The sequence below is a fragment of the Salvelinus alpinus genome, chromosome 1 (assembly GCF_045679555.1).
Source record: "Salvelinus alpinus chromosome 1, SLU_Salpinus.1, whole genome shotgun sequence".
Lineage (NCBI taxonomy): Eukaryota > Metazoa > Chordata > Actinopteri > Salmoniformes > Salmonidae > Salvelinus > Salvelinus alpinus.
In genome coordinates, this window is record NC_092086.1 from 53743330 (window position 1) to 53768843 (window position 25514).

Below are 25514 nucleotides of genomic sequence, written 5' to 3' on the forward strand. Positions count from 1 at the left end.
ATAATTTCTTTATCCTGTTACAAATTGACTATATAGACACAGACATATTTAGAAATATGACTCTGAACACAGACTGTAGCATATATACTGTGAGATCACAAGTTATTTATTCTAGTTTAAAAATAGATTATTGGAGCTTGATTCATTCATATATTCAGTTGTTTTATTGAGGTATGGTGTTTTTTTGTGTGTGGTATAGGAGAGGTTACCAAGAGGCTGTATCCCAGAGGCGGAAAGGTTAAGGGTCCAACGTCCAACCCTTTCAATAGAGGTGATACTCAGGAGATCATGAGTGTCTACAATTTCTGTGTTAGTCTAGTTCAATTGCATGGTTACACGGGGTGTTATTCTGATTACAGGAGGGGGAAAAGCTTTGGACACTGAGACTTGCGTTTCAACTAGCCAGCGAGCTCTTCCAACAAAACCTAACTCTTGTGAAATGGAATTCCATCAAACTCAGGGACCTCCAAGACCTTCTTGCTCGACAACAAATGACCTATTCGGAATGTGTACGTTCTTGGTTATGTTTAATTTGTGAACTGTAACTTGTTACACAATTATGATTAGGTATATTGTTATTATTCATGTAATCACATGGATATTGATATTAATGTTGTTTGTTTTTTACTATTTCAGGTCAGAGACATGGGTCTGCGTCAAAACCTTCCAATTGGTGACGTGGTTAAGAACTTCTTCAAACAGCTGGACGACTTTCTTTCACGTGAGGTAAAGCATCTCATAGGTTGCATTGTATTGAGAGGGTGGAGTGGGCCTAGCCTATACCTATGGTGTATAATGTACTCTTTTCACCTAAAACATATTTGTTTGTCGTTTTTCATTTCAGCGTTTCAGCTTGTGCTCATGGGAGGTCGTGAGAGCTGAAATGGGGAGCATGCTGAGGGATTTTTACAAGAAATCAAAAATGCCAGGAAAAAACGTGTAATTTTGTTGAAGAAACTGAAATGTGCCATTTGTAAGCTTAATTTATATGTTTATGTTATTTATCCGTGTTACAAATACTTTCCATGTAGGTTATAGTATTTAAATGAAGATACAAACACGCCTTACATTGGTTGAAATTGTGCTATTAATTTTGTAAAATTCTGTGGTGTGATGCAACCTTGAAATACAACGACTTTTTCGTTTAAATGTTTTCCTAAATGAGAAAATATTCCTACTAACAAATGCATATCAACATCATCTTCAATGAAAAACAATAAACTCCTTTACAATACTCTGAATTCCAGCCATACTTTCCCGCCCTTTAAGACACCATCATATCACTGTAAAACAATGTTGATTCAGATAGTTATTCATTCTATCAAGTACACATTTACTGGAGATCATGCAACATAATTCTAACTCAACCGGATATCATGCAACATAATTATATCTCCACATTCTGAATGTTAGTTCAATGGAGTATAGCAATCGCTAACTATGCTGTTACTCTTCAGTCTCTATAGTTGAAAGATAATAGATTCAGAGGTAACATCAACTCACATATCTGGATAAAAGTTCAATAAAAGTCAAATAAAAACACGAATATGGAATACTTTAACAAATAATCTACGTGATAGACTTATATTTTACTCACAAGTGCATATAGGCCCAGATTCAAAACCATCCGAAATATAGGCTCAGATTTAAGCACTAATGCCAAGGTAAGCGGTATTGCTAGGCTCCAGTGTCTAATTTTGAAAACCGGGAGCATATAGAAGGGGGTCTACCAAAATATTTCAGACCACCCAAACCTGTTTCTAAAACGTTATAAAGTAATGTTGAGTGTGTAATTGATTGAACCTATACAACGTTGATCTGTATCTTTAAATAGGCAGTTGAGGTCCACAAACCACAATTACCCTTTAAGCAGGTGGTTACAACGTAGTTGACACCATAGTTTCTTTGCGCAAATGAAAAGGTGTTGCGTTTTCAAACATGAAATACTGTGGTTTTCGAAGTGAAAGGCCAAACTAAATTTGTTCTATATGGTGATATTTTTTTAGGCCATAGTCCGATGGATTCACATGTTTCTTTTTTTAATTAAAAAAAATCCTGGTTGAAAGGCCATGATAAAATAGCAAATAACTCAAGATGTAACAATTCTTTGAGAGATGCACCTGTCCTTTCCCTGCATTTTCTCCAGACGTAAAACAACACTCAGGTATGAAAGTGTAAGGGAACTTCCACCTTTCACTTTTGGAATACCTTGCAGACTCTTAGTATAAAGGATCGACACAGGTTGGAGCATGGCAGAACTCGGGTTTTCGATAAATTGATCAATCAGGAAGAACACTTTATCTCTTTATCCGTTGCGGAAAACTTACTTTTGTCGGAATTATAATTATACGAAGTAGGCTATCTTTCGGAAGGGCATCAACGTTGATTGCGGACAGACCGAGAACTACAGCAGACCTACGCTAAAATGGGTTCAATCAGCTTTTGGATGTGCTTGGTCATGACGATTTGCACCTGGAATAAAACCATCGGATGCACTTGGACGAAGACACTGCCTCGGTCTCCGAGCATGTTCCAAGTGTTCAGCAACAACACCATAACGATGCTTCAGAAAATGGTAGGATATAGGGAAATGTTTATTCACTTGTTCCTGGTCATTGAGCTCTTGTCATCTTTTCAACATTTCATGAGCTGCTATGTTTCATTTAAATTACCTGACTCCTTTTCGTACAGTAATAAAAATTCAATATTTTGTTTATATTTTTTGGCATCTCAGGGTCATGAAGTCTCTCGAGAACCTCAGATCACTTTCCCTGACAAACAATACAGACAAGTCAATAATTTCAAGGTAATAAATATGCATAAAAAGGGTTTTGTTCTATCCATAATCTTTTTTTCTAAGAGTGGATTAAACACTGAATTCGGAAATTATTCAGACCCCTTCACCTTTTCCAAATTTTGTTACGTTACAGACCATTTCTAAAATTGATTACAAATAAATACAAAATCATCATCAATCTACACACAATACCCCGTAATGATAAAGCAAAAACTGTTTTTTGTTTTGAATAAATTAGCAAAAATGTCTAAAAACATGTTTTGACTTGGTCATTATGGGTTATTGTGTTTAGATTGATGAAACAAATAATATTGAATCCATTTTAAAATAAGGCTGAAAAGTAACAAAATGTGCAGATAGTGAAGGGTTCTGAGTACTTCCCGATATATATAATTTGGTTATAACGAATATGCAATTTGCTATAATTTTCTGATATTAGCCCTCAATTCATAAGGCATATATTAATACAAATCACTCTTCTTCTAGGCTGACGAACAGATGGCCTTCATTTCGCATACTCTGAACGCCATAAAGAAATTGTACAGCAGTGGTAAATATGAGTCCACCGCCTGGGACCAGAAAGGAGTTGACAAGTTTATGAATGACCTCTATCGCCAGACCTCGGAGCTGGACCAATGCGTATGTCATTTGTGATTTTCGCCCTTAACATTAATGCAAAAAGGAAAACATTATACTATCCTACTAGATTATAATATAAGTGACTACATGTTAATGAAATCATAATATTAAATGAAATATTTGTATTTTGTTCTAACAGGTAAAGGCTATGAAAACTAGACAATCAAAATCTGTCAAAAGAGTGAACAAAAAGATGATCCTTCACTTCAAGTTCCTGAAGAATTACTTGAAACGCGAGGTAGGTTGATCCATTTGTCTTACAAAGAGAGTACATTCACCAAATCTGGATGTATTTATGTGATGATACAACATGTGTTTATTCTAAAATCTCAACAAGTGTATTTAATTTATGCAGGATTACAGCGCAAGCGGCTGGGAAGACATAAGGACAGTGGTGCTGGCACACCTACAAAGACTAGACACAACATTAAGTAGCCAATGAGCATTATGTGTGTGTTGTGTAGATATTATTTATTTGTATATCTATTTATTCATCTATTTATTTACAAGTTTATTTATTTGTTTTGAACGTATTTATCTATAGTGTAGTAATGTATTCACAACTGTGTGGAGTAAATCATTTTTTATAATGAATAATTATGTGATTGACTTAGGCTATGTTTTCGTACATTTATTTTTGTATTTATGAAGGCCATTGCATACTGTATTTATTATTGCCACCTTATAGGAAATGTTTGTTATTGTAATAATGAAATATATTATAATGAAATAAATTATTTTACACATTTCTTCAAACGTATCTTCATATATATTTTTTACAACAATAGTCTATTTTAATCAAATAAATTGTAATTTATCGCATAAACATATTTAGCAGATGTTTTAATGGGTGCAGCGAAATGCTTGTGGTCCTAGCTCTACCACTGCAGTAATATCTAACAATACACACAAATCTAAAAGTAAAAGATTGGACATAAGAAACATAGACATATTAGGAGGAGCAATGTCGGAGTCCGGGATATATATATATATATATATATATATATATATATATATATATATATATATATATATATATATATATATATATACACTACAAGTCAAAAGTTTGGACACACCTCCGGGGTTTTCTTTATTTGAACTATTTTCTACATTGTAGAATAATAGTGAAGACATCGACACTATGAAATAACACATATGGAATCATGTAGTAACCAAAAAAGTGTTAAAAGTTTCAGACTTAACCTACCTGTTCATAATGGGTGTCTTCAAATAACAAATGAATGTTGAATGTTGATGTACACGTTGTCTTGCAAGCACTGCCCCTGAAAACGACCCCTTTAAGTATTTTTAAAAAATGGTATGGTTTACAGATTGAGAAATTAGCCTACATTTCGTGCTCGGACACAATCATCAATGGTTTAAGTCAGCCCCCTCACCAAATCCTGAATAAGTTTGATGTTGTGCTAATTTATGATTTTTAGAGGAGTGTCCTTCCATGTTCATCCAATCATATATGTGCAACATGGAACACTCCACCATGTCAAACTGGTAATCATGATGGTCGGCTTTTAGCATCTAAATCTTGGTGGGTCAAACTCCCCCAAAAAATGTTATGCATGTCAGCAAAACCAATACAACATGACACTAAACAGTACAATAATTGCACTATAATGGTGACAAACGGACCCCACAAACTGTTAGGGCCTACATAAAGCTGTCCCAACAGCAGAGCTTTCTTTTCAGCACCATGGAGTGAATCCTTACCACTGCTACACCTGGCTATCAGCGGAGCCTTGCCTGGCAGGGAAACAGTTCATTCAGCATCGTTTCTGCCTTAATAAAAACATAGCTAATATGGCTGACTTGCTTAAACAAATGTGATTTCTACTGATAATTGAGATGTACAAACTACGGCATAAGGGGACATCGAGTAGAGAAGAGGCAATCCATAATTCTGATGAAGACATTCATGAGTGAGCTAGGAGGGACGTAGTAAAAAACTATTTGTTCAGCACTTTTGAATGTACAGTGACAGAATTCAGAACATGGGCCGTTCTTACAGTATTCTCCCTGTACACCAAGTCAGAACCATAGGATAAAAAAGGGGGCATGTAAGCAGACATTGAAAGCTCTTACAATATTTGATGATTACGTTTCTCTACAACAGGATATAGGCTACATATGCACCACCAAGTCAGAACAGTAGGCTAAGTTATTAGGGGGAAACGGACCAACTTATTAGGGTGAGGCATAGGGCTACTAACAGCTTACTACACAACATACTTTTAGTATTAATTTCTTAGCTAGAGTATACCTATCGCCCTGGCATATTACATAATTTATGCAGCAGCATACAATACGATTTTGAACTCAGCTTGTTGTGCTATGCTCACTTGAACAGGAAGGAGGTGCTGAAGTCCATCCTTTGGGCACATCTTGTCATCAAACTTTGTCATCAAAGTCTGGCGTTCTCTGGATTTATGGTGCTTCCAAGACAACTGGGAACTTGTCCAAGACAAACTGGTCGAATCATGACGTCAGTAATCTTCAGGTCGGAACTCTAGAGAGCCCGACTTGGAATTCCGAGTTGGATGACTGTTCAAAACGTATTTTCCTGTCGGAGATTGTTTTTTTTTCCAGAATTCCCAGTTGTTTGAACTCACTGAAGTCTGAGATTTCCCAGTTCCGAGTTTCCAGTTGTTTTGAACGCAGCAAAAGTCATGCTGAATTGACAGCATGGCCAATGTATTCAACCTTTTCTGGCCATTGGTGTTGAAAGTTTATCCTTTTAATCTTGGAAAAAGACCCTTAAACCCAAACCACACACAAGTCTACTGAATAGCAGGCTAGTTATTTGAAATTAGCTACTGATTCCTTCCAAACCCCTCATTGTTGAATTTGCAATTTCAAACTTGTGTAATGCTGTTGTCTAATGGCTGATGAGCACTTATACGTTTTATCTATAATATCTCTTCCTATGACAAGGATTGAAATGGATTTGACAGTAGATTGTCAACGTGAGTCATGATGATGACTGCTTGTCTAGCTTGCGAGCTAAGATTTTGAAAGCTGGACCTTGACTTGATCAGTCCAATCAAAGCTACGGAAGATATAACATGATTTAACATCATTTTATCTGTTGCCAATGACCTTGAGCCTTCTTGGATGGGCACTGCTAATGTAACTCTATGGCAGCACCTGTTAGCAATGTACGTTATTCTTCAATAACACAATATCCAAAGCAAATCAGGGGGGGGAAATGTGGTTAATTCAGAGAGGACAAATCAAGATGTTATGCTGGAAGGTAGATGTTCAGATGTTCAGTCTCCCCTGTCCTCAGCTTTTCCCCACCGAACAAAGGAACAGGATGCCATGTATAACCCCTCCACCCTAGCCTGGGGTTGACCAATCAGAAGTCCTTGCAGTACAACTTGGCCAATGGCCAAATCCTGCCCCCGACTCAATGTACAGACCAATGACAACGTGGCACACGTAGTACACGTCACTCTGAGTTCAGGAGTGGCATTCCACAGATTTTGAACAGATGTTGAACTGAAAGCCAACTCCTATTTACATTTCGCTATTGACCATTAGAACTCTATTTTCTTGTCCTCTCATCCTCTGCGATGTGTATTTCTCATCAACATATTCTTAAACACCCAAGGGGCTTAAATTCTCGAGCTCTCCACATAGATTTTTTGGGTGACGTAGTGTCCCCATGAGTGACAGAACACTGAGACAATCACGGCGCAACTAGAGATTATTACCAACCCCTATGCTCTGCATTTTCCGATGGCTGTCCCACCACCACAGAAAGCACCGAGCTAGGCTGAAACACCTGCAACTTGGAGCTGCCTTACTCAAGAGACCATGTTGGTATGCAGCTTCATTAACTCAAAGATTTTTTAAACATTGTTTGCAAACTGATATGTGACACGTATTAATACCAAAATGACATGCAAAACAGGCAACAACAACAAACTATATTTCTTGCTAAACAAGTGGGGCATGAAATAGGTGGGGCTCTCAGTATTATACCATACTATGTAAACACGCATACACACCATTCTAGATGTTAAATAATAACCTCATATAACCTCATACCATTATACAGATGGATATACAGTATATATCTACAATAACTCTATTCTATCCAGGATTTCCAAGTCTTATGAAAGGACTGTGTACTGCCACATTGGCCTATATAATACACACTATTGTCTAATGTTATACAACAATTGACTTCATTTATCCATTGAGAATTATTAGGAGGATCCCCATGATACCACTTAAAAGTTCTATATATATGACTAAGCTATATCAATTATTTGTTTTTATTTTCTGCCCACCAGCACCCTGCCTCGTTCAGGGGACTAAACTATTATGCATTAAAAGTATTGCTTGTTTTTTGCCTCTTTTTCCATTTTGTCTTTCCATGTTTTTTTTCTTATTTCTCCTCCAATCGTAGTAAGACATACAGGTGTTTAATACAATGGACAGAATTTATAAATGAACATCCACAATGGGAGCTAAAAGTTCCTGGTCCCCCAGATTATCCTCTACTCCTCAACAGATCTCCCCACTTCCTTCAGCCCACTGCCACAGCGTGATTACCACACAAAAACAGACAGGAAAAACAAAAAGAACAGCAACCCTCACAAAGTACAAAAACACAGTAAAAAAAAGTAAGATAAAGAAACAAAACTACAAGCATACATAAACTTAAAGTAGAAATTATTATGTGATTGATCAGCAACAAGTTTAATGTGCGTCCCCTCTGATGGTTAGATAAGATATTATAAATCCACTCTCATTGGTTTCAGACAAGAACGAAATTTGGACAATTTATACAAAATACATTTTTATTCACATTTTGAATATTATTTTTCACCGGTTTTTCAAGTAGACCGGCAATACAGTTCAGTTCAACACAGGTACAAAAGGGAAATACAAAATATAAATAATAAATTATACAAATAAAAAACAATAATTTATGGATTTAAATATAATAAATAGACTGACAGGGTCCCACATGATTGTATTCATGTTTTATAAACTGGTAAGGGCGTAGCTTCTGAGATGAGTCTGGATGGTCAGTACATCTGTGCCGCAAGGATATCCAATCTTTGCAGATGACGTTTTGTCTCTTTCCTGATGAGCTCCCACGCCTGCGCACTGTAGTTCTGAAGAACACAGAACATTTGAAATATTAGTTCTGTGAACTTTCTTGGCAAAATAACGACCATAATGTCTTGAACAACAAATAAAGACCTGGTGCCATATGTATTAAGCTTCTCAGAGTAGGAGTGCTGATTTAGGATCAGTATTGTCTTTTAGATCACTATAAATAAGGACAGAGGAGACCTGATACTAGATCAGCACTTCTCTGAGATGCTTGATACATATGGCCCCGAACCCACTTTTTTTAAATGAACACTGCTCCTGTTTAGCCTAGCCTAGTTAATATTAATTTGATTACATGTATTAAACACTTTTCCATACGAAACCAAACTCACCATTTTTCTGAGAACCTTCTTATTCAACTTCTTGAAGTACCGTTTTAGTCTCCTCTCAGGTTTCATGGCAGGTGATACCTGTTGGACAAAATTAAACAAAACATTAGCGTCATACAGATGTAGGATCTTCATTTGATCTCTTTTTTTCTGAGTATTTCCTGCACGGCAGGAAATGGAAACTTAATGTGTATTCAATGTTCTAAAAGGATTCTAAAGATTGTAATTTCCACTTTAAAATATCAAACTTGATTTGCCATAATGAAAAATGCATCAAAGCATACAAAAAAATGCCATTATTTATAATCCACAATAATTTACATTTCTCATTACTGCAGTGTTATTTATGTGACGTCGCAAACTGGCTCAAAATCTGTAATAACCCATATACAGTGCGTTCGGAAAGTATTCAGACCCCTTCCCTTTTTCCAAATTTTGTGAAGTTACAGCTTTATTATGAAATGGATTAAAGAAAAAATCCTCATCAATCTACACACAATACCCAATAATGACAACGCAAAAACAGAAATACCTTATTTACCAATGAATTCAGACCCTTTGCTATGAGACTCAAAATTCAGCTCAGGTGCATCCTGTTTCCATTGATCAGTTGACAGTGCATGTCAGAGCAAAAACCAGGCCGCGAAGTTGAGGAAATCGTCCGTAGAGCTCCGAGACAAGATTGTGTCGAGATACAGATCTGAGAAAGGGTACTTTGTAACCACCAAGACTCTTACTAGAGCTGGCCGCCTGCCCAAAGTGAACAATCGGGGTAGAAAGGCCATGGTCAGGGAGGTGACCAAGAACCCGATGGTCACTCTGACAGAGCTCCAGATTTCCTCTTTGGGGATGGGAGAGCCTTCCAGAAAGACAACCATCTCTGCAGTACTCCACCGATCAGGCCTTTATGGTAAAGTGGCCAGACGGAAGACACTCCTCAGTAAAAGGCACATTGCAGCCCGCTTGGAGTTTGCCAAAAGGCACCTAAGGAGCCTTAGACCATGAGAAACAAGTGTCTCTATTTGGCCTGAATACAAAGCATCACATCTGTAGGAAACCTTGCACCATCCCTACGGTTAAGCATGGTGGTGGCAGCATCATGCTGTGGGGATGTTTTTCATTGGCAGGGACTGGGAGACTAGTCAGGATCGAGGGAAAGATAAACAGAGCAAAGTACAGAGACATCCTTCATTAAAACCTGCTCCAGAGCGCTCAGGACCTCAGACTGGGGTGAAGGTTCACCTTCCAACAGGACAACGACCCTAAACATACAGCCAAGACAACGCAAGAGTGGCTTCGGGACAAGTCTCTGAATGTCCTTGAGTGGCCCAGCCAGAGCCCGGACTTGACCTGATCGAACATCACTGGAGAGACCTGAAAATAGCCGTGCAGCGACGCTCCCTATCCAACATGACAGACCTTAAGAGGATCTGAAGAGAAGAATGGCAGAAACTCCCCAAATACAGATGTGCCAATGTTGTAGCATGATACCCAAGAAGACTCAAGGCTGTAATCACTGCCAAAGGTGCTTCAACAAAGTCCTGAGTAAAGGGTCTAAATACTTATGTAAATGTGATATTTCTGTTTTTATTGTTAATACAGTTGCAAAAACGTCTAAAACACGTTTTTTGCTTTGTCATTATGGGGTATTGTGTGTAGATTGATGAGGGGGAAAATGAATTTAATCAATTTTAGAAAAAGGATGTGACGTAACAAAATGTGGAAGAAGTCAAGGGGTTGAATACTTTAAACGTAGATTTCTCCACTTGTAGAGTTAGTAGGCTACACCTAAACCAGGGCTCTTCAACAATGTTCCTGGAGAACTACCTTCCTGTAGGTTTTCACTCCAACCTTAATCTACCACACCTGATTAATTAGCTGGTTGATAAACTGAATCAGGTTAGTTACAACTGGGGTTGGAGCGAAAACCTACAGGAAGGTAACTCTCCATGGACGGGGTTGGAGAGCCCTGACCTAAACAGGGATTATACTTTCAATAGACCCGTTACTTACACAGGAATTAAGGTTCTCCAATTGGCGTTCTAGAATGTTGAGGAAATCGTCCAGGCTTTTCTTGTCCCATGTGACAGATTTCATATTCCCATCAAACAGTTTTGTGATTTGATAGATGGTCTCTTTCAGGAATCTGACTTTGTCCTCAAACTACACAGGAAGATAGAAAAAGAAGATTAGAAACAGTATAGGCTTTCGTTATGGCATCAATATAACATTGGGTCAAGACCGCCATACCAAAGCATATCAGAACACGATAAGTCACATTTCTAGTCTTTACCTCAGCATCATCTATGTGTCTGTAAAGTGATGTTGGGAAAAAGACTGGGGCATCCTGCTTTGTGATATCTCCTCCCTGGAAAACAATCAATATAGTATGTTAAGTCACGTGTCAAATACTTCAAGACCAATCAAGACAGACATAAAGTATAGCTTAAACTGAAAGTACAGTAGGCCTAATGTAGATAGCGTCTCTTGATCTCTGTCATTATAGCCTTAGCGCCCTTTTAGTATGTATATTCAAATATAGGCTAACAGTTTTCTAACAAAAAGGCTAAACATGAAACATATGACTACTTTACTTGGTTGGTTGTTTTGCTGTCCTTAATACATGCATTCAGTCTCCTCTTACAGTGTGCTGATAACTCACCATCTGGTCCAGCAGTGAAAGGTATTCTGCGCTCAAGTGGCCGTAGTGGTGTCGTATCCAGTCACAGCAATGACTCACGCTCTGCATACTGCAAATAATAAGAAAAATACACGTCCAACTCTGCATTGTATACATTGTAAATAGCAGTTCGTTTCGCTATTAGTTTTACAGATGAGTTTGAACATCTTGGCTGTGTTAAGTAGTTTTATGTGGAATTGGGAAAGGGAAAGCTGTATAGAGAATTTCCCCTGATCAACCTACCGGAGGCGGGAACTTTCATTTTCCAGACTAGCACATGCAGCAATAGGAATTCCATGCCTGCTCGGTCTCCTTGACGAACAAATCCAAGTAAATCCATAGACAATTCTCCTTGAATCCGGCTTTAAACTTTAGTTGAACCACAAGATAAGATTATTCCATTTAGATATCGGCTAGGCTATTACTGTAGCGAGAATAGGCTATTCGCGAGCTTTGCTTTCAACTGCTAATAACTTCGCGTGAACCGATAAAAAAAAGTCTGATAACAAAATCGTTGAAGTCGAAATAAAACCCACACTTCCTAAGAAAAGTAGCCATATAAGACATTCATTTAGTGGGTTTCGTTCAAAGTTAGTCCGAAGTATTGTTCCGTAGTCTTCTGCTGTTGCGCTACAACTGAAAAGTGAATGGGAGACGTCAGCGTCAATACCCATATCTCTCAACTTTCATTTTCACAATGACGTAACCAACTTTCACCCTACTGTTGTCTGCTGGTGATGCAACGTTGACAAGCAACGACAACATGATTTGTTGGAACTTTCTATTTGTCGTTTATTTTACAAGGGGAAAATGAAAAAGAATATGTGACAAAAGTTCCTTGGTATAGGCTACGATATCAGGGATATTTTCACTAAAACTGTCTGCACGGTCCTGGACGGTCCTGGAGACCAGCAGGAGGTGCAGGATTTTGTTCCAACCCAGTACAAACACACCTGTTCCATCAGGGTCTTGATAAGATGTCATAGTTGGTTTCATATTGAAAAGTCATGTTGTAGGCAAAAATGTCAGATGTAGCCAAATTATTCTGCTGCATTTATTCATAAAGCGTCTCAGAGTAGGAGTGCTGATCTAGGATCAGGACGCATTCCATCCATTCATTATAATCTATTGGGCAAAACTGATCCTAGATCAGCAATGCAACTCTCTGAGATCCTTAATAAATACGGGCCTTGGTTTTGTTTGATATAGCCTTACTGTAGGCCTTATGTATGAAATATTGTTTTCTATAGGGGACCAGCCATGACGATGAATCAAATCGAGTGACACTTGAAACGTGATTCCAAAGAGTCAGAGAGCTATATTTCCCATCACATATATCATACATTTGTTGCCTATAGTTTTACAGGCATGGCAATAACATTAGCAACAGGGCTGCGGCCACAACACAGGACAACTGATGGAATCTTTGACCGTGTGGCGACATCCAATGTGCTGAAGTGGCTGACGTCTTCATGGGTTTTAGTGCTAGTAGTGATACATGTCAATGGTGCTGAAACGTCTTCTTATGTCCCATGACACGCCTGCGGTGGACGCATTTTGGGGTTTTCCAAGCTGTTTTACACAAGTTGTGTGATGTAATCAGTTTCCCCTGAGTCTTCTCCCCAGGAATAATAGACACCTTTGGCTGACTTATCGAATTGGGTAGGGAATATGTAGTTTGAAGAGCGTTTGCACATTGGGAAGATGTCGCCAAGATATCATAATAGAATATTGATGTCTAGCCGACATCTAAACAATGTAGAACTGTGGAATTTAGAATGTGTAAGACGTCAATGAGCAAACAATGTCTAAACTGCATCCCCCTTTTTCCTCGAAACATAACGATGGTCATGATGGACAAACAGTTCTATTTTTGATTCATCAGACCAGAGGACATTTCTCCAAAAAGTATGATCTTTGTCCCCATGTGCATTTCTACAAACCGTAGAAACAAACTGTAGTCTGGCTTTTTTATGGTGGTTTTGGAGCTGTGGCTTCTTCCTTGCTGAGTGGCCTTTCAGGTTATGTCGATATAGGACTCATTTTACTGTGCATATAGATACTTTTGTACCTGTTTCCTCCATCATCTTCACAAGGTCCTTTGCTTTTGTTCTGGGATTGAATTGCACTTACTGCATCAGAGTTTTTTCTATCCAATGCTACCAATTATATGCATATCCTAGCTTCTGGGCCTGAGTAACAGGCAGTTTACTTTGGGGACGTCATTTATCCGAACTTCCGAACACTGCTCCCTAGCCCTAAAAATTATGATGGACTGTCATTTCTCTTTGCTTATTTGAGCTGTTCCTGCCGTAATATGGACTTGGTCTTTTAGCAAATAGTGCTATCTTCTGTATACCACCCTTACCTTGTCACAACACAGCTGATTGGCTCAAACGCATTAAGAAGGAAAGAAATTCCACAAATTAACTTTTAACAAGGCACACCTGTTATAGTTTTTTCCAATTGCTAACACACTAAAATGACATGCACAGCACAATTATTTACACTGACACACAGAGAGCAAAACATCTTCTCAAGTCTCCAAAAGTCTAAACACATTTTCTGCTTTACACACATTTTGCAATTCAAAATGGCACTTTTTAAATGCACTGCACACGCTTCTCTGCATAAGACAGAACAATCTGACATAAAGTCACATGTTTGCCATTTCAAAACACTGCCATTCAATATGACACTACATGAGCTAATTGGCCAATACATGTGCCACCTGGCCAAACACCTCAATGGTTAATTGTTACCACTTCAATCAGGAAGTAAGCACTATGAAAAGACCACAGGTGAGCCCCTTTTGTTTAACAACAACAATGGAAGCCGTTGCAGAGAGAGGAAGAGGAAGAGGGAGGGTGTGTATGAGAGGGGGAGGATGAGTGAGAGGTAGGGGTAGAGCTGGTAGAGGAGTTCATGGCCAAAGAAGACAACAACTTTCAAATGAAAACAGAGCAACCTTAGTTGATCATGTCATCAACCATGGGCTGACAATGCGAGAGGCTGGACAGAGAGTGCAGCCCAACTTGAGCCGTTTTACTGTCGCCTGTGTCATCCGGACATTTAGACTGGAGTACAGGTATGTAACCAAAATTTCTTTCACACTATGTAGTACACCCCATGTCATAGTGTATCAGTTGGGTGACACCTGTTTACTTCATGAATGGCTGATGTCATACACTAACTGCACAAATTTCCTGTAGAATTTACTCTACTGTGGAGGAAATATCTTTCGGCTGCATTGTCCAAGCCCTATATATATATTTATTTTTTCTAAAGGACTGAGAGACACAACCATGGTGGAGGAAGGGGCCAAATGTTCACTGGGGTACAGGAAGCTGCCATTGTAAACTTGGTTTTGGAAAATAATGAAATCAGATTACGAGAAATTCAAAGCCACATCATCCAAGACAACACCATATTCAACAATATTCAACGAGTCAGTCTGTCCACATTGGCTCGCATTCTCAAGCGAAACCAAATCAGAATGAAACAACTTTATAAGGTGCCGTTCGAGAGAAACTCTCAAAGAAACAAAGAGGTCAGACGAGCATATGTGGATGTAAGTACAATATTGACTGCAGTACACTACACGCAACATTGTTTCCCAGTGTACTGGATAACACCATATTGACTGCTTTTGTTCTTTGTTTTCAGGGAGTACTGGAAATGGATGCTCATGCAATCCCACATGAGTTTATCTTTATAGATGAGGCTGGGTTCAACCTAGCAAAGACCAGAAGAAGGGGGAGAAACGTCATTGGCCACAGAGCCATTATAGATGTTCCTGGCCAACGTGGTGGGAACATCACAATGTGCGCTGCCATCTCCAATACGCATGGTGTCCTCCACCGTCATGCCAACCTTGGACCATACAACACAGCCCATATTCTCACATTTCTGGACAGACTCCATAACATTCTCAAACCACCAGAGCGTATGAATGATGCAGACCATCAAAGAACCCGGTACGTTGTAGTATGGGACAACGTGAGCTTTCATCGTGCAGCCCCAGTCCAAAACTGGTTTGCTGACCACCCACCATTTCTCGTGCAATACCTCCCACCATACTCACCATTTCTGAACCCCATAGAAGAGTTATTTTCGGCATGGCGGTGGAAGGTATACGACCCGGCAGCCCTTTGTGCGCATGCCTCTTGTGCAGGCTATGGAAGAGGCATGTGATGAGATTGATGTGGGTGCGATTCAGGGATGGATAAGGCACTCAAGGCGCTTCCCTCAATGTCTGGCAAGGGAAGATATTGCCTGTGATGTGGACGAGACGTTGTGGCCAGACCCAGCTGAGCGGCAAGATGCTGCCTAATTATTTTTCTTGACTCTTTTTTTCTAGATATTTTTTCAGCACATTTTTTCTGCAATTTTCTTTTTCAGTTTACTGTTTTTTTGGAAGCATATTTTTGTTCAGTCCAATGTAAATATATCTGCTGTGCATATGTTGCACTGACTTGTTTGGTGAAAAATACAAATAAAAATATTTCAACAGCATGTGTGTGTATCTGCAAATATTTCTGTGCATCTGAAGAATTTTCTAAAATGTTAACTATTTTAGTATTATGGCAAACGCATACTAAAGATGAGAGTGCTTTTCATTATGCCCAACAGTGTGTAGTTGGTTAGACAAAAATCTGTTAATATGAATGAAATGTGTGCCATTTTGTGCAAACGTTTGATTTTGATAATGCTATATGTAGTTTTGGTTGCAGTGCTTCATTTTGCAGGATATATGAGGTATTTTGCAGTTTGGGTGTGTGGTTTTGTGAATTGTGTTAAGTATTTTGATAAAACCAGCCTAGTTTGCAAAATTGTGTTTTAGCAATTGGGAAAAACTGTAATTGAAATGCATTCCAGGTGACTACCTCCTGAAGCTGGTTCAGAGAATTTCCAAAAGTGTGCAAAGCTGTCATATCAAGGCAAAGAGTGGATACTTTGAACAATCTCAAATATAACATATATTTTGACTTGTGTAAACACTTTTTTGGTTACTACATGAATCCATATGTGTTATTTCATAGTGTTGATGTCTTTACTACTATTATACAATGTAGAAAATAGTTAAAATACCTGAGGTGTGTCCAAACTTTTGACTGGTACATTATGTATATATATATATATACTCCCGACTCCGACATTGATCCTCCTAATATGTCTATGTTCTTATGTGCAATCTTTTACTTTTAGATTTGTGTGTATCGTTGTGTATTGTTAGATATTTCTTCAATGGTAGAGCTAGGACCACAAGCATTCGCTACACCCATTAAAACATCTGCTAAATATGTGAATGCGATAAATTACAATTTATTTGATTAAAAAAGATTACAGCTGTAAAAAGATTATGACGTTAAGTTTGAAAGAAAATGGTAAAATAATTTATTTAGTTAAAATATATTTCATTATTACAATAACAAACATTTCCTATAAGGTTGCAATAATAAATAAAGTATGCAATGGCCTTCATATATACAAAAATACATGTACAAAAACATTGTTACATGAGGCTATGTATAGCCCAAGTCAATCACATAATTATTCAGTATAAAAAATGATTTACTCCACAGAGTTGTGAATACATTACTACACTTTAAATAAATTCGTTAAAAAACTGTAAATAAATAGTTGAATAAATAGATATATAAATAAATTATATCTACACAACACACACATAACGCTCATTGGCTACTTAATGTTGTGTCTAGTCTTTGTAGGTGTGCCAGCACCACTGTCCTTATGTCTTCCCAGCCGCTTGCGCTGTAATCCTGCATAAATGAAATACACTTGTTGAGATTTGAGAGTAGACACATGTTGTATCATCACATAAACACATCCAGATTTGGTGAATGTACTCTCTTTGTAAGACAAATGGATCTACCTACCTCGCGTTTCAAGTAATTCTTCAGGAACTTGAAGTGAAGGCTCATCTTTTTGTTCACTCTTTTGACAGATTTTGATTGTCTAGTTTTCATAGCCTTTACCTGTTAGAACAAAATACAAATCATGATTATTATGATTTGATTAACATGTATCCACTTATATTATAATCTAGTAGGATAGTATAATGTTTTCCTTTTTGCATTAATGTTAAGGGCGAAAATCACAAATGACATACGCATTGGTCCAGCTCCGAGGTCTGGCGATAGAGGTCATTCATAAACTTGTCAACTCCTTTCTGGTCCCAGGCGGTGGACTCATATTTACCACTGCTGTACAATTTCTTTATGGCGTTCAGAGTATGCGAAATGAAGGCCATCTGTTCGTCAGCCTAGAAGCAGAGTGAATTGTGTTAGTATATGCCTTATGAATTGAGGGCAAATATCAGAAAATTATAGCATATTGCTTATTCGTTATAACCTAATTATATACAGTGCATTCGGGAAGTATTCAGAACCCTTCACTATCTGCACATTTTGTTACGTTTCGGCCTTATTTTAAATTGATTAAATATTATTTGTTTCATCAATCTACACACAATAACACATGATGACCAATCCAAAACATTTTTTTAGACATTTTTGCTAATTTATTCAAAACAAAAAACTGTTTTTGCTTTATCATTACGGGGTATTGTGTGTAGATTGATGATGATTTTTTATTTATTTGTAATCAATTTTAGAAATGGTCTAACGTAACAAAATTTGGAAAAGGTGATGGGGTCTGAATACTTTCCGAATTTAATGTTTAATCCACTCTTAGAAAAAAGGTTATGGATGGAACAAAACCTTTTTTATGCATATTTCTTACCTTGAAATTATTGACTTGTCTGTATTGTTTGTCAGGGAAAGTGATCTGAGGTTCTCGAGAGACTTCATGACCCTGAGATGCCAAAAAATATAAACAAAATATTGCATTATTATTACTTTACAAAAAGGAGTCAGGTAATTTAAATGAAACATAGCACCTCATGAAATGTTGAAAAGATGACAAGAGCTCAATGACCAGGAACAAGTGAATAAACATTTCCCTATATCCTACCATTTTCTGTAGCATCGTTATGGTGTTGTTGCTGAACACTTGGAACATGCTCGGAGACCGAGGCAGTGTCTTCATCCAAGTGCATCCGATGGTTTTATTCCAGGTGCAAATCGTCATGACCAAGCACATCCAAAAGCTGATTGAACCCATTTTAGCGTAGGTCTGCTGTAGTTCTCGGTCTGTCCACAATCAATCTTGATGCCCTTCCGAAAGATAGCCTACTTCGTGTAATTCCGACAAAACAAAGTTGTCCGCAAAGGATAAAGAGATAAAGTGTTTTTCCTGACTGATCAATTAGTCGAATTCCCGAGTTCTGCCATGCTCCAACCTGTGTCGATCCTTTATACTAAGAGTCTGCAAGGTATTCCAAAAGTGAAAGGTGGAAGTTCCCTTACACTTTCATACCTGAGTGTTGTTTTACGTCTGGAGAAAATGCCGGGAAAGGACAGGTGCATCTCTCGAATAATTGTTACATCTTGATTTATTTGCTATTTTATCATGAAATATTGTCCTTTCAACCAGGATTTTTTTTATAGGAGAAATAAACATGTGAATCCATTTTAGTCAGACTATGGCCTAAATAAATATCACCATATAGAACAAGATTGAGTTTGGCCTTTCACTTCGAAAAGAACATTATTTAATGTCTGAAAACGCAACACCTTTTCATTTGCGCACAGAAACTATGGTGTCAACTACGTTGTAATCACCTGCTTAAAGGGTAATTGTGGTTTGTTGACCTCAACTGCCTATTTAAAGATACAGATCAACGTTGTATAGGTTCAATCAATTACACACTCAACATGACTTTATTTCGTTTTAGAAACAGGTTGTGGTCTGAATTATTTTGGTTGACCCGCTCCTAAGCTCCCGGTTTTCAGAATAAGACACTGGAAGCCTATGCAGCGCACAGGCAGTATAGACCTTGGCATTACTGCTTACTTTGACATTAGTGCTTAAATTGGAGCCTATATTTCGGATGGTTTTGAATCTGGGCCTACAGGCACTTGTGAGTAAAATATAAGTCTATCACGTAGATCATTTGTCAAAGTATTCCATATTCGTGTGTTTTTATTGAACTTTTATCCAGATATGTGAGTTGATGTTACCTCTGAATCTATTATCTTTCCACTATAGAGACTGAAGAGTAACAGCATGGTTAGCGATTGCTATACTCCATTGAACTAACATTCAGAATGTGGAGATATAATTATGTTGCATGATCTCCAGTAAATGTGTACTTGATAGAATTAATAACTATCTGAATCAACATTGTTTTACAGTGATATGATGATGTCTTAAAGGGCGGGAAATTATGGCTGGAATTCAGAGTATTGTAAAGGAGTTCATTGTTTTTCATTGAAGATGATGTTGATATGCAATTGTTAGTAGGAATCATTTCTCATTTAGGAAAACATTTCAACGAAAAAGTCGTTGTATTTCAAGGTTGCATCACACCACAGAATTTTACAAAATTAATAGCACAATTTTAACCAATGTAAGGCGTGTATGTATCTTTATTTAAATACTATAACCTACATTGAAGTTATTTGCAACACGGAGAAATAACATAAACATATAAATACAGCTTTCAGTGGCACATTTCGTTAATTCAACAAAATTACACGTTTGCAAAAATGAACTAAAAGTAATGCTACTCTCACACGTGTTTTCTTGGCATTTTTGATTTCTTGAGTTAAATAACCAAGAACGTACACATTTGAATAGGTCATATTTTGTCGAGCAAGAAGGTTTTGTTGAGTTTGATGGAATTCCATTTCACAGAGTTAAGTTTTGTTGGAAGAGCTCGCTGGCTAGTTGAAACGCAAGTCTCAGTGCCCAAACCTTTTCCCCCTCCTGTAATCACAATAACACCCCGTGTAACCATGCAATTGAACTAGACTAACACAGAAAGTGTAGACACTCATGATCTCCTGAGCATCACCTCTATTGAAAGCGTTGGACGTTGGACCATTATCATTTCTGCCTCTGGGATACAGACTCTTGGTCTCCTCTCCTATACCACACACAAAAAAACACCATACCTCAATAAAACAACTAAATATATGAATGAATCAAGCTCCAATAATCAATTTTCAACTAGAATAAATAACTTGTGATATCACAGTATGCATGCTACAGCCAGAATTATTAGGAGGATCCCCATGATGCCACTTAAAAAGTTTTATATATATATGACTAAGCTATATAAATAATTTGTTTTTATTTTTTGCCCACCAGCACCCTGCCTCGTTCAGGGGACTAAACTATTATCAATTCAAAGTATTGCTTGTTTTTTGCCTCTTTTCCGTATTGTCTTCCATGTTTTTTTTCTTATTTCTCCTCCAATCATAGTAAGACATACAGGTGTTTACAGACTTTATAAATAAACATCCCACAATGTGGGAGCTAAAAGTTCCTGGTCCCCCAGATTATCCTCTACTCCTCACCCAGATCTCCCCACTTCCTTCAGCCCACTGCCCCAGTGTGATTACCACATAAAAACAAACAGGAAAAACAAAAAGAACAGCAACCCTCCCAAAGTACAAAAACACATTCAAAAGAAAGTACATAAAGAAACAAAACTACAAGCATACATAAACTTAAAGTAGATATTATCATGTGACTGAGCAGCAACAAGTTTAATGTGAGTCCCCTCTGATGGTTAGATGAGATATTATAAATCCACTCTCATTGGTTTCAGACAAGAACGAAATTTGGACAATTTATACAAAATACGTTTTTATTCACATTTTCAATATTATTTTCCACCGGGTTTTCAAGTAGACCGGCAATACAGTTCAGTTCAACACAGGTACAAAAGGGAAATACAAAATATAAATAATAAATTATACAAATAAAAAACTATAATTTATGGATTTAAATATAATAAATAGACTGACAGGGTCCCACATGATTGTATTCATGTTTTATAAACTGGTAAGGGCGTAGCTTCTGAGATGAGTCTGGATGATCAGTACATCTGTGCCGCAAGGATATCCAATCTTTGCAGATGACGTTTAGTCTCTTTCCTGATGAGCTCCCACGCCTGTGCACTGTAGTTCTGAAAAACACAGAAAATGTGAAATATTAGTTGGGTGAACTTTCTTGGCAAAATAACGACCATAATGTCTTGAACAACAAAGAAAGACCTGGTGCCGTATGTATTAAGCTTCTCAGAGTAGGAGTGCTGATTTAGGATCAGTATTGTCTTTTAGATCACTATAAATAAGGACAGAGGAGACCTGATACTAGATCAGCACTTCTCTGAGATGCTTGATACATATGGCCCCAGAACCCACTTTTTTTAAATGAACACTGCTCCTGTTTAGCCTAGCCTGGTTAATATTCATTTGATTACATGTATTAAACACGTTTCCATACGAAACCAAACTCACCATTTTTCTCAGAACCTTCTTATTCAACTTCTTGAAGTACCGTTTTAGTCTCCTCTCAGGTTTTATGGCAGGTGATACCTGTTGGACAAAATTAAACAAAACATTAGCGTCATACAGATGTAGGATCTTCATTTGATCTCTTTTTTTCTGAGTATTTCCTGCACGGCAGGAAATGGAAACTTAATGTGTATTCAATGTTCTAAAAGGTTTCTAAAGATTGTAATTTCCACTTTAAAATAACAAACTTGATTTGCCATAATGAAAAATGCATCAAAGCATACAAAAAATGTCCATTATTTATAATCCACAATCATTTACATTTCTCATTACTGCAGTATTATTTATGTGATGTCGCAAACTGGCTCAAAATCTGTAATAACCCATATATAGTGCGTTCGGAAAGTATTCAGACCCCTTCCCTTTTTCCAAATTTTGTGAAGTTACAGCTTTATTATAAAATGGATTAAAGAAAAAAATCATCATCAATCTACACACAATACCCAATAATGACAACGCAAAAACAGAAATACCTCATTTACCAATGAATTCAGACCCTTTGCTATGAGACTCAAAATTCAGCTCAGGTGCATCCTGTTTCCATTGATCAGTTGACAGTGCATGTCAGAGCAAAAACCAGGCCGCGAAGTTGAGGAAACCGTCCGTAGAGCTCCGAGACAAGATTGTGTCAAGATACAGATCTGGGAAAGGGTACTTTGTAACCACCAAGACTCTTACTAGAGCTGGCCGCCTGGCCAAAGTGAACAATCGGGGTAGAAAGGCCATGGTCAGGGAGGTGACCAAGAACCCGATGGTCACTCTGACAGAGCTCCAGATTTCCTCTTTGGGGATGGGAGAGCCTTCTAGAAAGACAACCATCTCTGCAGTACTCCACCGATCAGGCCTTTATGGTAAAGTGGCCAGACGGAAGACACTCCTCAGTAAAAGGCACATTGCAGCCCGCTTGGAGTTTGCCAAAAGGCACCGAAGGAGTCTTAGACCATGAGAAACAAGTGTCTCTATTTGGCCTGAATGCAAAGCATCACATCTGTAGGAAACTTTGCACCATCCCTACGGTTAAGCATGGTGGTGGCAGCATCATGCTGTGGGGATGTTTTTCATTGGCAGGGACTGGGAGACTAGTCAGGATCGAGGGAAAGATGAACAGAGCAAAGTACAGAGACATCCTTCATTAAAACCTGCTCCAGAGCGCTCAGGACCTCAGACTGGGGTGAATGTTCACCTTCCAACAGGACAACGACCCTAAGCATACAGCCAAGACAACGCAAGAGTGGCTTCGGGACAAGTCTCTGAATGTCCTTGAGTGGCCCAGCCAGAGCCCGGACTTGACCTGATCGAACATCACTGGAGAGACCTGAAAATAGCTGTGCAGCGACGCTCCCTATCCAACATGACAGACCTGAAGAGGATCTGAAGAGAAGAATGGCAGAAACTCCCCAAATACAGATGTGCCAATGTTGTAGCATGATACCCAAGAAGACTCAAGGCTGTAATCACTGCCAAAGGTGCTTCAACAAAGTCCTGAGTAAAGGGTCTAAATACTTATGTAAATGTGATATTTCTGTTTTTATTGTTAATACAGTTGCAAAAATGTCTAAAACACGTTTTTTGCTTTGTCATTATGGGGTATTGTGTGTAGATTGATGAGGGGGAAAATGAATTTAATCAATTTTAGAAAAAGGATGTGACGTAACAAAATGTGGAAGAAGTCAAGGGGTTGAATACTTTAAACGTAGATTTCTCCACTTGTAGAGTTAGTAGGCTACACCTAAACCAGGGCTCTTCAACAATGTTCCTGGAGAACTACCTTCCTGTAGGTTTTCACTCCAACCCTAATCTACCACACCTGATTAATTAGCTGGTTGATAAACTGAATCAGGTTAGTTACAACTGGGGTTGGAGCGAAAACCTACAGGAAGGTAACTCTCCATGAACGGGGTTGGAGAGCCCTGACCTAAACAGGGATTATACTTTAAATAGACCTGTTACTTACACAGGAATTAAGGTTCTCCAATTGGCGTTCTAGAATGTTGAGGAAATCGTCCAGGTTTTTCTTGTCCCATGTGACAGATTTCATATTCCCATCAAACAGTTTTGTGATTTGATAGATGGTCTCTTTCAGGAATCTGACTTTGTCCTCAAACTACACAGGAAGATAGAAAAAGAAGATTAGCAACAGTATAGGCTTTCGTTATGGCATCAATATAACATTGGGTCAAGACCGCCATACCAAAACATATCAGAACACGATAAGTCACATTTCTAGTCTTTACCTCAGCATCATCTATGTGTCTGTAAAGTGATGTTGGGAAAAAGACTGGGGCATCCTGCTTTGTGATATCTCCTCCCTGGAAAACAATCAATATAGTATGTTAAGTCACGTGTCAAATACTTCAAGACCAATCAAGGCAGACATAAAGTATAGCTTAAACTGCAAGTACAGTAGACCTAATGTAGATAGCGTCTCTTGATCTCTGTCATTATAGCCTTAGCGCCCTTTTAGTATGTATATTCAAATATAGGCTAACAGTTTTCTAACAAAAAGGCTAAACATGAAACATATGACTACTTTACTTGGTTGGTTGTTGTTTTGCTGTCCTTAATACATGCATTCAGTCTCCTCTTACAGTGTGCTGATAACTCACCATCTGGTCCAGCAGGGAAAGGTATTCTGCGCTCAAGTGGCCGTAGTGGTGTCGTATCCAGTCACAGCAATGACACACGCCCTGCATACTGCAAATAATAAGAAAAATACACGTCCAACTCTGCATTGTATACATTGTAAATAGCAGTTCGTTTCGCTATTAGTTTTCCAGATGAGTTTGAACATCTTGGCTGTGTTAAGTAGTTTTATGTGGAATTGGGAAAGGGAAAGCTGTATAGAGAATTTCCCCTGATCAACCTACCGGAGGCGGGAACTTTCATTTTCCAGACTAGCATATGCAGCAATAGGAATTCCATGCCTGCTCCGTCTCCTTGACGAACAAATCCAAGTAAATCCATAGAGATTCTCCTTGAATCCGGCTTTAAACTTTAGTTGAACCACAAGATAAGATTATTCCATTTAGATATCGGCTAGGCTATTACTGTAGCGAGAATAGGCTATTCGCGAGCTTTGCTTTCAACTGCTAATAACTTCGCGTGAACCGATAAAAAAAAGTCTGATAACAAAATCGTTGAAGTCGAAATAAAACCCACACTTCCTAAGAAAAGTAGCCATATAAGACATTCATTTAGTGGGTTTCGTTCAAAGTTAGTCCGAAGTATTGTTCCGTAGTCTTCTGCTGTTGCGCTACAACTGAAAAGTGAATGGGAGACGTCAGCGTCAATACCCATATCTCTCAACTTTCATTTTCACAATGACGTAACCAACTTTCACCCTACTGTTGTCTGCTGGTGATGCAACGTTAACAAGCAAGGACAACATGATTTGTTGGAACTTTCTATTTGTCGTTTATTTTACAAGGGGAAAATGAAAAAGAATATGTGACAAAAGTTCCTTGGTATAG

General features: G+C 38.1%; 4 protein-coding genes across 6 annotated transcripts; 1 reads left to right on the forward strand and 3 right to left on the reverse strand.

The window, feature by feature from the left end:
* Window positions 1-2425: 2425 nt before the first annotated feature.
* Window positions 2426-3878, forward strand: LOC139567980 (interferon a3-like). The gene is made up of 5 exons (XM_071389629.1): window positions 2426-2575; window positions 2735-2806; window positions 3284-3436; window positions 3576-3674; window positions 3792-3878. The coding sequence occupies exons 1-5, from the start codon at window positions 2426-2428 to the stop codon at window positions 3876-3878; spliced, it is 561 nt and encodes a 186-aa protein (XP_071245730.1).
* A 4325-nt stretch (window positions 3879-8203) lies between these two features.
* Window positions 8204-12257, reverse strand: LOC139580540 (interferon a3-like). 2 transcript variants are annotated; one of them, XM_071409351.1, is made up of 6 exons: window positions 11837-12257; window positions 11576-11663; window positions 11207-11281; window positions 10927-11076; window positions 8917-8994; window positions 8205-8583 (listed from the first exon to the last, which is right to left on the reverse strand). In XM_071409351.1, the coding sequence occupies exons 2-6, from the start codon at window positions 11660-11662 to the stop codon at window positions 8494-8496; spliced, it is 480 nt and encodes a 159-aa protein (XP_071265452.1). In that variant the 5' UTR covers window position 11663; window positions 11837-12257; the 3' UTR covers window positions 8205-8493. The 2 variants fall into 2 exon arrangements, with proteins under 2 accessions (XP_071265442.1, XP_071265452.1); XM_071409341.1 differs by lacking the exon at window positions 11837-12257 and having other exon boundaries at window positions 8204-8583; window positions 11576-11757.
* Window positions 12258-17289: 5032 nt separating this feature from the next.
* On the reverse strand, window positions 17290-18739 carry LOC139567990 (interferon a3-like). Its single transcript, XM_071389641.1, has 5 exons — window positions 18590-18739; window positions 18359-18430; window positions 17727-17879; window positions 17494-17592; window positions 17290-17376 (listed from the first exon to the last, which is right to left on the reverse strand). Exons 1-5 carry the CDS (start codon window positions 18737-18739, stop codon window positions 17290-17292), a joined length of 561 nt encoding a protein of 186 aa, XP_071245742.1.
* Window positions 18740-21311: 2572 nt separating this feature from the next.
* LOC139580548 (interferon a3-like) lies at window positions 21312-25331 on the reverse strand. Of its 2 annotated transcripts, XM_071409372.1 has the most exons (6): window positions 24912-25331; window positions 24651-24738; window positions 24279-24353; window positions 23999-24148; window positions 21988-22065; window positions 21312-21653 (listed from the first exon to the last, which is right to left on the reverse strand). In XM_071409372.1, exons 2-6 carry the CDS (start codon window positions 24735-24737, stop codon window positions 21564-21566), a joined length of 480 nt encoding a protein of 159 aa, XP_071265473.1. In that variant the 5' UTR covers window position 24738; window positions 24912-25331; the 3' UTR covers window positions 21312-21563. The 2 variants fall into 2 exon arrangements, with proteins under 2 accessions (XP_071265473.1, XP_071265465.1); XM_071409364.1 differs by lacking the exon at window positions 24912-25331 and having other exon boundaries at window positions 24651-24800.
* Window positions 25332-25514: the final 183 nt, after the last annotated feature.